The 14,030-nt window shown below is 42.9% G+C and overlaps 1 protein-coding gene across 1 annotated transcript in view; it reads right to left on the bottom strand.

The window, feature by feature from the left end:
* Positions 1 to 4,520: 4,520 nt before the first annotated feature.
* kpna4 (karyopherin alpha 4 (importin alpha 3)) overlaps positions 4,521 to 14,030 on the bottom strand; it is a 28,547-nt gene continuing 19,037 nt past the window's right edge. Inside the window, exons 12-17 of the mRNA XM_063205654.1 lie at positions 13,033 to 13,161; positions 10,553 to 10,657; positions 10,072 to 10,143; positions 8,501 to 8,663; positions 7,864 to 7,958; positions 4,521 to 7,632 (exon numbers count right to left, since the gene is read on the bottom strand). Of these exons, the coding sequence (XP_063061724.1) occupies positions 7,534 to 7,632; positions 7,864 to 7,958; positions 8,501 to 8,663; positions 10,072 to 10,143; positions 10,553 to 10,657; positions 13,033 to 13,161 (663 nt within the window). The 3' untranslated portion in view covers positions 4,521 to 7,533. The remainder of the gene's footprint in view (positions 7,633 to 7,863; positions 7,959 to 8,500; positions 8,664 to 10,071; positions 10,144 to 10,552; positions 10,658 to 13,032; positions 13,162 to 14,030) is intronic.

Genomic DNA, 14,030 nt, shown 5'->3' with positions numbered 1-14,030 from the left:
CTTGCCTGATGGTGTCGTCAAATATTTTGCGCATGCGAAGTGCATGTGCGCATCTCGCCCAATCCGAACACCTCTCGTGATTCAAATCGTGGCTGATTCAAAATGTGCTTGTGCCTACTCAGGAGTAGCCTCTACCCTAAACTTGGCAGAACTCCAGCTTCTCAAAACGGAGGAAAAACCCTCTCTGTTACCCAATTCCCCCACGGAATGCAATCGACCTCTTTTTTTTGGATATCAAACGTATTAATGGTGAAACAACTGTTTGGAGTGAAGAAATAAAACACTCGAAGGACCCAGTCGTTTCTAAGTCTTTCACACAGACAAAAAAAAGAAGAATAGCCCTATGCTCCAAAATGGATTAGGGCACTGTGGGCACAAAAGCCAAAACTCTACACTGCTCACATATGTTGTTTGAATTTAAAATTTGAGGAGAGAGAGAGAGCGTGAGTGAGTGTGTGTGTGTGTGTGTGTGTGTGTGTGTGTGTGTGTGTGTGTGTGTGTGTGTGTGTGTGTGTGTTCTTAAGAGGACTTGGTGCACATTTGGGTCCATGCTGTAGTGTAAGTCATGACAGTTACGTTTATTCCACCTTGGAAATATAAGGTTGCCAAGTCAAATCCTGCTGCAGTCGGTTGTGGGTTCTTACATCCTGTCTATGGCTAGAAGTGCTCCTGAGGAAGGCATGTCATCCCCACATGCAGCTAGAGCCAGTATCCTACTTAGATAACTAAGTTGGGTAACATTTATTTTAAGAGGTCACTGTCACAGTGTACCTAATGTCAGTTGAATATTTGGTGTAATAGCATGTAATGCTGGCCCCTTTTGCTCTTTATATTGCCATGGTATAATAAACACTTCATATTGCATTATAATTTTGGTAATAGGGCCTACACAATATAGGCCTACAGACTAGTACATGATGTAATTACAAGACTACTACATGCAATGGGAGGAAAAACTTAGATTACTGTCGAAATTTGTCATAAAACATGGTCTGACCATCCTGAACATCACAAGAAGGAACCAACACTGTCTGCTTTAACTAATACACCTCAAACAATTACATGCTATGTATATTTGCACAACATGCACATAAATAAATGCACAACACTACCTCTTTTCAGTATACTGCCTGGCCGCGCCAAACCCCTACAGCAACGCCTCTAGGGGCGTCTAGATTTCTAGGCTAAGTATACTGTGTATGTCTGCTGTTGTCCAGTCTTGCACTTTATATGTCTGTATGGGTATCGTATAGGCCTACTTGTAGGTAGGCTACTCCAGGTGGAATGTAAGCTTACTGTCCATGTCTAATTGTCTATGTCCACATCTAAAGTATGTCTGTGTCTGCAGGGGAAGTAAGAAACGTAATTTCAAATATTTTGTATGACCAGTGCATGTAAAGAAATTGACAATAAAGCTGACTTGACTTGACTTGATATTTACTGACCATAAGATGTAAGATATGGAGGAATAAGTAAGGAGTCTTCAAAAGCTAAATAGACACGCTCAGGCAAGCAAGACTACAGCATACAGTTAGGGGATTTCAAATTCAAACGCTCAGGTGTCGCATATAGCTTATAGCTTCCCTGTCTAGTGGAGAACGTACCACAGGGACAATTGCACTATTTTTAATCATTAAGCACCTTTTTCAAGTTGTCTGCAATGCTTTAGAGCCCCCCCCCTCATCATTTTTTTTTTTTAATTTTACGTTTGCTGCCATCTCCATTATTTGGCTAATTTGAATTTTTTATCTCAATTGGCTTTACAATGGCCATCTATGGGCATGTCCAAATATAGGCTATACTTAAAAACCGCCCTAAACGTTTGTTTTTGAAATATCAGTAAGTGGTCAGGGGTGGTCACTGAGGGTGGTCAACAAGTTTAAAGGTTGAATATGCCTTCTGGCATTTTTTATTTGCCATTGTGGCTGCTCCACTACCTGGTAAGACTAGCCAATGGGTGGTCATCTTCTTCCTAGCAGTTGTGGCTGAAGCTAAAGCTAATGAGACTGAGAAACTGGCCCTGACACCAGCAGATCCCAGGTTCTATCATCCCAATTTTGAAATCCAAGCACTACTGTGTAATAACATTAATATGTGGAGAAGACTCAATGGAATGCATTCATGACATCCCTAGGCACAACTTTGACTAAATGCAGTCAATTGTTCATTTTGAAATGGAGTGGAGTTAAAATTAAAGATGTGTAGGCTACCTGCATTGAACGTTCAAGCTTTCCTGCGAGTAAACTCACTTGTCTTGCGTGGGAAAGCAAGAAACGGAATTTCAATTCTGTGTATGACCAGTGCATGTAAAGAAATTGACAATAAAGCCGACTTAACTTGAATGATTGATCTGATGTCTTATTCACCTGATGGAAGAGCTACAGTAGGCCTAGGCCTTGCAGTTAGAATAAACTTGTTTTGAAAGTATATTTTTATTAGCATTACACTTAGCTGACACTTTTATTCAAAGCAACTTACAGGTATTTTAGGTAGGCCTACTGGTACTGGTTACAGTACCTGGAGCAGTGTGGGGTTAGTGGCTCTTTCAAAAAGTCGAGAATCCCAAGAAAGCCGACCTAAAACCTCGGGAAAGTCGGCGTGATAACGAGTTCCCGAGCTTATATCTTGTGACGACACACGCATCAACATGGCGCCCATGCATGCAACTGGCATGTAAACAGTAGCCTATCAAAAATGCTAAAATATCTTGTGATCACGATCAACACCAGTTAATGTCATTCAATTGCAGATGCAAATACATCAGTAAACTGAGTAACTGAGACACAGTAGAGTGGACAGCATTCCTACCAGAAAAGCAAGGTTTTTCAACAGTTTCTTCCCAGCAACAGTGAGGCTGATGGCAAAAAAGAACATTTGATCCACCTTTTTTATTATTCTTTTGATCTCTTTGATTTTTATCACTTTTTAATGTATTTTGTCTTCCTATTTTTCTATTTAATTCTATTTATTGACTCTTTATGTGCTTGGACTAGGCTACTAGTTTATGCACAAATGGCAAATGAAGTACTTTTAACTTTGAACTCTGGCTGTTTAATTTAGCCTTCTTAAGCTAAAATGATATGTCGTGGGTGTGGAAGATCAAGTGGAGGTGGAAAAAAAAGAAAAGAGAACCAAAACAAAACAGGCATGATTCCCGATTGTTCAGGCATCAGTGGCGTTCATGCGCCAAAGTTCAGAACTCGGTTGTGGCATGAGCAGTGTCGTCAGCTGTCTCGAGAGATCCTGAGATCGTGAAGGCAACATTTGTGCCATGCTCAAGGGCAGGTCAGCCATGGATGAAGGTGCTGTAAAGGGTGGGATTTGAACCTGCAAGCCTCTGAACTTAAGACTAGCGCTCTAACCATTGAGCCATAGTAAAATTGAATCCCATCCATAAATGTGATGACACACTGTGTCAGACACAGGGCACAGAAAGATTGCTCCCGTTTTGAACATCAACCAATTACTAATGTCTTTCTTAGCTATTAGAAAGGTAGAGTATTTCAAATTTTAGTGGTAAATTAATTTCCAGAATTCATGCTACTCATTCACAAATGCTGCCTTTCTTCCTGAACACAACACCATCTAATTCACAGTATTCATTTTAACTGGAAATATTACACCTTCCATACATGAAAAGCAGTCTCTTCTCCATGACCACCATCTTAAACTTTCTGGTAATATACAGTTTAGTTGCAAAACAGTAGGCTACCTTGGCCTTTCTAGTAGCCTAAATATTAGTGCCTTTCGTAGTAAATATTCACAAAAAGATTGAATTTGGGATTAGGTAGCACAGTTGCAATCACAGATGAACACTAGATACCGGGTTGACCACTGTCTTGCATTGGAACGAATGGCTGAAATCAGATCACCGCCATATCAGTGTTCCTATTAGTGAGTTGCAATGAGCGGTACAGCTGCAATAGCCTACCTACCTCTGGCCGCAATACTGCACATTTTACCTTTAAAGATCGATTTTTATACCTAGTCAATAGTACAAAGGCAGGGTGACGCAATGCTTCACTGAGCTCTGTTCCTCTGTAAGTGCACTCATGACAAACAACTTTGATCCACGTTCAACACACTGCATAGACAAGTATGACAACTTGTATGATTTATATCATTGCCGGTACATTCTAAAAGTAGCATGTAAAGTCACCTGACAAATGCAACTGCCCAACTGACATTACAGAGCAATGATAATAAATTAAATTGCCCAGTAACCTTTACCTAAGTTTACAAAAACATCAGTATCACTTCGTGTTCCCCCTCTTTCCCATTGCCATTTCTTATCATTGCCTTACTTTTCACATTAAGCCTCCAGACGTATCCCTTTCCTGTTTCCATAAGACTGTTGCATTAGTGCTCGATATTTATATTAGGCCTACATATATATATATATATATATATAAAGCCTTGGCCGGATTGAGAAGCCATGTCATATCCTGGTCGTATTCAAAATCTGAGCACTGATTTAAAAAAAACAAAAAAAACAGAGAGGACCCAAGAACACCAGTATATATAGCGTTTCAATATTTATTTTCACCAAAGACAACCTAGCCTGTAGCCAAAATCCAACAGGTTAAGCAAACCAGTTTTTTCCTCTATACCAATTTCTTGGAAAATTTGCTAACAAGGAATGCTGCAAAAAAAAATTACCCTATGTCCAACAGAAGGTTATGACCACGATGTGATAAATCCATCTCTACAGTGTTCCAAAGTTTTTTTAAAAACACAAACAAAAAAGGTGTGGAGGGAGGAGGACTGGGAGGGGAGAAGGGGTGTCCTACGAAGGTGGGGGGAGTACTGGGTTCAGAGATCAGGGAGAGTTGAGGGGAGGGGGGGGGGGGCGGGGGTGTATTTTCTTTAAGTACAGCACAGGTTTTTGTACATGCATGTATTTCTTTTTTTTATCTCTTTTTAACTTTGTGCTATAGAGAGAAGGCACCACACATCTACACTTAAGAGCCGTGAGTGTGGCAAGCTTCTCTACCTCGCCAAAGTCAGCAGCTTCCCCTCAAGAAAGGGGCACTGTCCAAAAAAAAGTAAAAAGAAAAAAAAAAGTAAAAATTAAAAATAGACAAGAAAAAAAAAGAGAAAAAAAACGAGGCTGGCCTATTATTAGGTCAAGGAAAAAAATACATTTTTTCCATTTACTTCACGGTCAACTCCACTGACATGGCTCAGTATGGATTAACTCTGGCTAGTTTCATCTAGATATAAAATTAAGATTGTAATTGTATAATGCATACAAGATGGCGGTGTTGGTTTCGTTTAGCTTTTTTCTCTCTTAAATCACGAAATCCAACGCCACACTGCCACCTTTTTTTCCCATGTGACTTGAGGCCTCTCCATCAGTCCTTACATGTGCAAAAAAATTGTTCAGAACTTTGTGAAACCAGGAACTAAAAGGTGTGGATGGGAAAAGGGTTTGGAGAAGAGAGAGAAGAGAGACAAGGTGGTTAGGGGAACAAGAAGAAGAAGAAGAAGAAGAAGAAGGTGTGACATTTTAACAGCACAGTCGACTAAAATGAAAAATATTACACTGTGTACAAAGCCCTAAATAAAACTAAAAACCCCTAGAAGTAACTATGCTGTAGTTTAGCACATGCAAAGATTATGTTCCACAAAGTTACATAAAATGGCCTTCTCTCTTCATTTCTCCCCCCTTATTGTGATATTTTTGTTAAGCTCAAAGCTATGGCAACAATATAGTCACGGTTGCTCGAAGGAAACTAAAAAAAAAGGGGAAAAGGAATAAAAAAAATGAAATTTTGTCATGCAGGAAGGAAAAAACAGCCATTTCTGTTGGTAAAGGTGACGTCATAGACTTCACATAATCAGAAGTATGGGGGACACAGAGGGTAAAGAAAGGGGTAAGCCTAGATGATGTGTCAATGTTCACTTCTACACAAGCTTTTGGAAACAAACAAAAAAACAAAATTAAAAATAAAATTAAAATAAAAGCTGAGAAATAAAACAGATAAAAAGGTACACACTAAGGGGCGCTCCCGCCAAGCCCCCTGCAACCACCGAGAAAAAAAAATGCATCTTTTACACAATGCACAACGGATCTACCGTCCGTCCGTCTGTCCAACAGCACTGTCCAGTGTTGATTTTAATACTAACTGAATTAAAAGAAGAAAAGAAAAAAAAAAACTGATGACGTCGATGTTGTAGCTGATAAAGAGGTCTTTTTTTAAAGATTCCCCTTCAGGACGTGAATAGGATCACCCTTCTCTTTTTCACAGAATAAATGGTTCTCCACTTTTTTCTTGCATTTGAAAACCTTTTCATCTTAACAGCTTCCATTCTTATTTTTATGTATTTCTTGGTATTTATTACATCGTTATTTTTTATTATTATTATTTCCTCATTTGATGGTGTTTCTCTTTAACAATCTCCTTTTCCATTTTTTGAATAATTCCTCCTTTTTCAAATGTTGACTCGTCTTCTCTCTGCATGCGTTCCATCCGGTCTCTCCTTGCATACAACAACCCCAGTCACGCGCGCGCACACAGACACTCACCCAACCACTCGTCCATTCTTCCCGTTTACGTGTGTGTTGTTTTTTTATGTTACTTATTTTGTTTCATTTATATTCTCTAGCACACTCGCGACACATGCGGGTAACCGCTGGACTTGGGGAGGGGGAGTCCACACGTCGGGTGGAGGGAGGTGGCCCGAAGTATCCGTGGAGGGTTTTGATTCGCTAGAGGAGAAGATAGATGGAGGGGTCTGGCTCCTCTTTCGCGCTCTCTCCTCTGAGTCCAGACATTCATACGCATTTGTAATGAGTCCATTCATACAACAAGTCTCGCAGCGTGGCCATGAAAGGAAGTGAGGGGGGAGTGGCCTATCCAGGGTGGCCCCTCCCCCCTTATCGGGTAAGTCAGTCGGTCTCGGAACCTCAGAAGGTTGTGATGCGGTATTGTGGAGTCATAGTTCCATTTTTTTTGTCTCGAGTTCATCCAGTTGTGATTTTTGTTATTGATTGGAAGTTTCAAAAAGTTGAGGCGTCTGGATTTGCTTTGTTTTTTTGCGTCTTGCCTTCAAATTTGTACAGATTGCAATGTCTTGGTTCTCCCTCCGAGGTTTCGACATCAGATCTGTTTGACTTGCCTCCCAAGTTTTTTGTCGTTTTTTTCCTCGTAGTTTCTTGAAAACTTTTGTAAATAGACACGTTGTTGTTTGTGAAGTTTCACGAAATGTCTCTCAACACATTCAGTGTAGATGGTTGATTTTTGCAACATATAGTAGCCACTCGCTCACTCGCACTCACTCGCCGTCTCATAACTTCATTTGGACCTCTTTCCTACGGAATGCCAAACGAAATCCACACAATTTCTCTCGGATTAGATGCAGCCATGGATCCCACGAGCCAAGCACAATGGATCTAATTTCTCTTTCACACTCTCGCTCGCTCGCTCTCTCTCTCTCGCTCGTTCGCTCGCTTTCTCTCCTAATTATTTTTTTTTATGTTGAACAGAGTGCTGCATCTTCAACAAAAACTCCAGACGCTTCCGCGGCGGTCTAGAACTGGAACCCGTCTGCTGGCACGTTGGTGGAAGAGTTGAACCCGTACGTTCCACCTTGGATGGCTTCCGGAACCAAGCTGGAGTCTTCATCAATCTGGACGCAAGGCAAAGGGATATATTACATCACCAAACCACACGACATCAATTTTTTACTGATGAACATTACAGTTAAATGAATGTGTGCCATTTTGTCAATTTTTTACATTGTACTCTTTTTGATGATCATGTTCCAGTAATCTACATAAAATCATAACGCATGAATTTCCAATATGATATGAAAATGATAGGTAAACGAATCATTGAAATGACCAGTCTATATACTTACATCATCAGAGGAGAAGAACTGATCGATAATTTCGTAAGCCAGTTTATAGATGTCCTCGTTCTCATGGTTCTGCAGCTGTTCAATCTTTTCCAGACCTGAGAGAGACGGAGGGAAAAATAAAACATCATTAAGACAGACAGTCAGACCAAAATATGACTTCACATCGTCAAAGTGGTTAAAGGTGCACAAGCCTTCATACAGGTGCAGGTGTGAGAGAGAAAGACGTGATCAAGGTGACATTCTGTGACATTTATTCTCCATTTATTCTAGAGTTCTCTTTGCGCTGTAGATGGCGGTAGTGCACATCTTGTGCAAGCAGTCACCAAATGCCACAGAAAACGAAGGCAAGAGAAGACAACGCCCACTTAGGAGGCAAGCTTGACCACACTCCTTTGCATTGGGTAGGCGGAGTATGGGGTCTTTTACTAAAATAGACAACTCTTGCACTGCACAACGCTTGCACTGTATATCAGTACCGGACAGTGTGTGTGTGTGTGTGTGTGTGCGCCACCCACCTCCGCACTCCTTGCTGAGGTTGGAGATGGTCTTGGCCGCGTCGTTAACCATCTTTAGGATGTGTGTGTGTGTGTGTGTGTGTGTGTGTGTGTGTGTGTGTGTGTGTGTGTCTGCCACCCACCTCCGCACTCCTCGATGAGGTTGGCGATGGTCTCGGCCTCGTCGTCGGCCATCTTGAGGATGTTGCTGAGGCCGTCCAGCACCACCTGCACCACCTGGGCGTCCTTCACCGTCAGCAGGTTGCAGAAGGGCGGGATCACCTGCTGCTGGATCAGGTAGGCCACCTGCGCGCGCACACGCAACGACAACAACGCACATACCACCTCGTCGTCAGCACACCGCGCATACGCACACCTCCATACCACGACCACGCCCACGCCACCACCACCACCACGCCAAAACCAGCCAAACACCACCCGCGTCATTTACCAAGTCATGGAGTTCAAAACAACCAAAACAACAACTACATTTAATTTTATCACACGATAAGGAAGAGGTCTGTGCTTAAGTTACTTCTTTCAGAGTAACATCCCAACTTCATGTTTACATTCTAATAAAATACACATCTGTGGCTATATGTCTGAAAAGAACAATTCAACAGCATTACTCAATACGATTAAAGCGATGGTTCGGAGTAGAATCACCCTAATGCCATTTGAACCGTGACACCCATCCACCTTTACACCCGAAGTGTTTTCTGCCGCAGGCTTACATCAACAGAGTTGCCGTGTTATTCGATGTTTATTCCGGTTAGCTTGACTCAAGCGCATATGGATACTGGGCACCGTCTCCAAACTTTCCCCACAAAAATAACATGTCATGACACCAAACTTCTGCAGTAGCACAAATATGGTCTGTACTCACGAAACGAAGCATTTGGAAGTTTGGAAATAGTCCAGGAGTTTAGTATTATCAACACAAGCTGAATAGCTTCTCTGCTGCTAAAGCTGTGCCAACGTTACTTCCGTCATATGAGACAAGCCCGTAAAAGTCTTCAACAAACTTCCAGACGAGAGTGTTAAAAAAGTTTTCACTGAATTGTGATTAAGGCTTATATTTTCAAGGCAATACTTAAAAGATATTTCAAATCTTACCTACTATCAATTAGACAAGGATTTTCGTTATCAATACTGATGCTGAATTCACTTTTCATTGTGCATATTATGAGCTTCGTTGAGGACTCTTACATGCTTGTCTTAGATGACGGAAGTAACGTTGGCGCAGCTTTAGCAGCAGAGAAGCTATTCGGCTTGTGTTGATAATAATAAACTCCTGGACTATTTCCAAACTTCCAAATGCTTCGTTTCGTGAGTACAGACCATATTTGTGCTACTGCAGAAGTTTGGTGTCATGACATGTTATTTTTGTGGGGAAAGTTTGGAGACGGTGCCCAGTATCCATATGCGCTTGAGTCAAGCTAACCGGAATAAACATCGAATAACACGGCAACTCTGTTGATGTAAGCCTGCGGCAGAAAACACTTCGGGTGTAAAGGTGGATGGGTGTCACGGTTCAAATGGCATTAGGGTGATTCTACTCCGAACCATCGCTTTAAGCGCACATTAACAGTCTGAACAATAAAACAAAAATGTGGAGTATTGAGTATCTAGACGTGTTTTTGGCGTAGACACTATGGCAACCACAACAACCCACATCCCTATGGAGACCAATTGAGTAGCAGTGTAAACTCACCTGGTCCTTCCTTCCACTTATTGTCAGGTTGCTGATGGCCCAGGCTGCCTCCTTCTGGGTGCCAAAGTCACCCTGCAACATCCAATACAACCAACATTCAAATCAGGTTTTTACATTTACACAGGTGGTGAATAAATATACATTGGCGCGAATTAACACATGCAATACAACAACATTATTATAAATAAACAAAATCACTCTATATCAACATGAACTTGAACTAGTTCTCCTCTCAATACATGAACACAAAGCAATATTTGAAAGAGGCTGGCGAACACCAAGGCAAATCAGCCAAAGTTGTCCCCGCAATATCATGGAGTACATTTTTTGAGACATAATCCAAACTATCTCTGGTTTTGAGGGTCAAACAAGGTCTAGCGCAATTTCAATCTTCTATGCTAACCCCGTTACATAGATATTTTTTTTGTCAATAAAGTACACTTTCACTGTGACTTGAGGAGCTAGAGGCCCGCTGACCCACCTTGTCGAGGAGCAGGATGATCATGGGGACCAGGTTGGCGTCGATCACCGCCTGGACCTGCTGCTGGTTCCCGGCAGTGATGTTTGACAGGAACCACACCGCCTCCTACAGGACAGACAAGAGAAATACACACACCAAAGAGATGATTTAGCACAGGGTGAGGAGCCTTTTTTTTATTCGAGGGGCCACCACTTCCTTTAAGGGCCATGAAAGTCCTGCATGGACCGTACTATGAACACATACCAGGATTTCCCCCTGCACTTTAGGCCTTTCCCCCTGCACTTTAGGCCTATATTGAAGGCAGCCACCTTTCTCTAGGTTACCTGAATATAACTTAATGCCATTGCAAATGTAAATTCTAAGATTCCTTTACAAAAAAATAATTTTCATGTTCTGCAACTTCGCATGACATATCTGTCGGGTGGGGGGGATAAAACGGCCTCAAGACATTGGTTCCCCACCCCACCATTGGTTCCCCACCAGTAGCATGAGGACCATGAAGCAAGCCCATGTCTGTTTTCAGGATGAGAAGCAGACATTCCAGGGTCATCAGGGCAAACTGCCACAAATCTCTCTTCTTTGAACTGACTGATCCCTGATCATCTGCTAGATGAGTGAATTGGTGACATTACTCGGGTTGAGAGCACATGCATGAGGACAACATGGCAAGATTTTACTTCCTCGGCCCTGTTTGACTACCTGTGTGGATATTTATTCCAAATACAAATGTGTCTTGCCTGTGACGTTGGGTATTGTTGTAGTTGCTGTACCTTTTTTGACCATTTCCTGCAGTGTCCCATTAAGGTATCTTGCTCTAATAGAGAATTCTTTGCACTATTTTTTGGGTATTGGTTGAGCATTACGGATCAGACTCCAGGGTGGCGTGAACAGTGTCAGCTCCTGGTTGAGATAGCGGTGCTATGGGCGGGGCAAAGGGTGGTTCGAGGCTCTAATCATCAGCCCAATCACAGAGAGGCCTCCGGTTTGAGTGAAAGGGCCTCAGTTGCACTTCGATATCCGCAGAGACCAATTTGGTCGTCTGGCACCCGTTTGCCACCAAGCCAAAGCTAAAGCATGTACACTCGCATCCACACGGCACACACCTCCTTAAGTTACGTGAGTTCACGACCAAGCTCCGTCACACTATCAATGTGGACACACTCACTCCTCATTCACACCTGCACCACGTCTCTCAATGTCATCACGTCCAAACGTTTCAGTCACCACCCAAAGCAACTGGATAGCAATGGGGAAAATGGTGCGCTCCATACACATCACCCATACAGGGGTGTCTAAAAAAAAAACAGTCATTACAATGTTTCACAATACTTCACAATAATTTTCACGATATACTGCATCGATTTATGACTGTATCACGATTTGCCACTGGTTCAGTAGAGAGTGAGTAACATTTCTGTTGTAATTAAAGCCCTCTCCCATATGCTCAAATGTGTAAATAAAATACACTGACTCATGAATGCTACACAAATAAGCTACATTTTCAGCTACACCTCCTAACCCGTTCGTCTCCCCTTACGTCAACCTTGATTGAATATTTAGACTTTTAGCCACTAATGACCCCACTTATGGCATGCGGCACAAGAGGCCCAAGGTAAACAAATACAGTCACGTGTACTCACACACCAATGCACCTGCTCTCACCACCACCTCTCCACGTCTCCCAGGGTTCATTAGCAAGTGGTCATTTTGTGCAATGCATGTCAATAGCATTTTCTATTTGAAATGTGTGTTGGTCTGCAAACCGGTGCAAGATCCTCCAGGAACAAGTGTCTGGCGAGTAGTACCAAAGCACACATTCTTGGCTCTATATACCTAATTGCGCAATCCATGAAATTCAAATGTATGCATCACAGAAATGTAACCACGTCCATCACCATTGTACTGCAAGAAATGTAATCAGAAATTTTGGGGGGAAAGTTAAAGTTTGAAAGGCCATTACATACAGCACTGATGCATCCGGTAGGGTTCAGCCCAGGACATTTTAGGCTGCCACTAATGATTGCTTTGAGTCTTGGAGAGGTGAGTGTAATCACGGCTGCATCACCACCGGAGTGTGGGAAAACAGACGACGCCTCTAATAATTGCAAGTCCTCCTCACAGTTTTGCTCCTGTGAGGAAGCAGCTGTGAGATGTCTAATCAGAGGTGTGTGTATGTGTGTGTGTGAGAGAGAGAGAAGTGCAACCTGGAAAGTGCATGTGTGTGTGTTGTAGGGATGTGTGAGATGGTGTGCACGCGAGCGAGAGCGAGAGAGAGAGAGAGAGAGAGAGAGAGAGAGAGAGAGAGAGAGGGAGAGTGAGAGAGAGGGAGAGAGAGAGAGAGAGAGTGTAAGTTTGGGGTTTTGGGATTTGCGTGTGTGTGTGTAGAGTCTGGGAGGTGCGCGTGTCTGTGTGCGCATGTCTGTGTGCGCGTGCGTGTGTGTGTCTGTTTGGCATGGGTGTTTGTGTGTGGTGTCACCTACCTTGTTGATCTTCTCCTTGGGGTGTGTGAGCAGCGAGGGGAAGTGGCTGAGTGCATTGCAGTTGAGCACCACCTGTGTCTGCTCATCCGTCCCAGTCACGATGTTGCCCACGGCTCGCAGCGCAGCGGTCTAGAGAGAGAGAGAGAGAGAGAGAGAGAGAGAGAGAGAGAGAGAGAGAGAGAGAGAGAGAGAGAGAGAGAGAGAGAGAACAACTTTACTCAATTCAACTCTGACATTGATCTGGAATAACATGAGGTTCCAATGACACACACACGCACGTTAATCTAGAATACCCCATCTGTTCGAGTTGGTAGGAAGACACTTTCAAAAGGTATTTTTTTGTACCTAATGCTATCCCAGAATGATGACCAGGTGTTCAGAGCCCGATTTAAGCCTCTGCCTAAGCCTGATGCTTACAATGCTGACGCTAGAAATCAATTTCCATCTATTTTTAGCTCCAGTTCCCTGCCACTCTACAGTAGTGAAACTGAAACTGACCCAATGTACCACCAAACACCCAAAACGCAGAATAAAAACGAAAGCACTTATTTAAGGGAACGTGATAGACACCAAGTGTACGATTTCCTAGCATTTCCGCCATTAAATACCTCCAGCCTTGTTTTGTGAGTGTTTAAGCCGTCAGGATGAGATCAAAAGGAGGGAGGTGGAGACCGAGAAAGGGAAAGGATAGACAGGCATATCATTAGCACAGTGATTCATCCCCCAGGAGGGGGGTGGTGGCTTTGATGAGTCATCGATCCACACTGATGTGGCAGCATGACTTCTGACACCCGCAACAACACATCAAGGCAAACACAGACAGACAGATGGAAAGACAGACAGAGGCAGGCAAGCAGGCAAGCAGGCAAGCAGGCAAGCAGACAGGCAGGGAAGCAGGCAAGCAGGCAAATCTTTGAGACTTGGTCTGACCAAGAGCATAACAATTAACATTTCCCAAAGGGCATGGTTGACACCCCCCCCCCCCTCCTTTGGTTTGC

Source organism: Engraulis encrasicolus, chromosome 8 (genome assembly GCF_034702125.1).
Source record: "Engraulis encrasicolus isolate BLACKSEA-1 chromosome 8, IST_EnEncr_1.0, whole genome shotgun sequence".
NCBI classification, from domain to species: domain Eukaryota; kingdom Metazoa; phylum Chordata; class Actinopteri; order Clupeiformes; family Engraulidae; genus Engraulis; species Engraulis encrasicolus.
The sequence above is the reverse complement of the archived record's forward strand: the minus strand, read 5'-3'. Positions and strand labels throughout refer to the sequence as shown.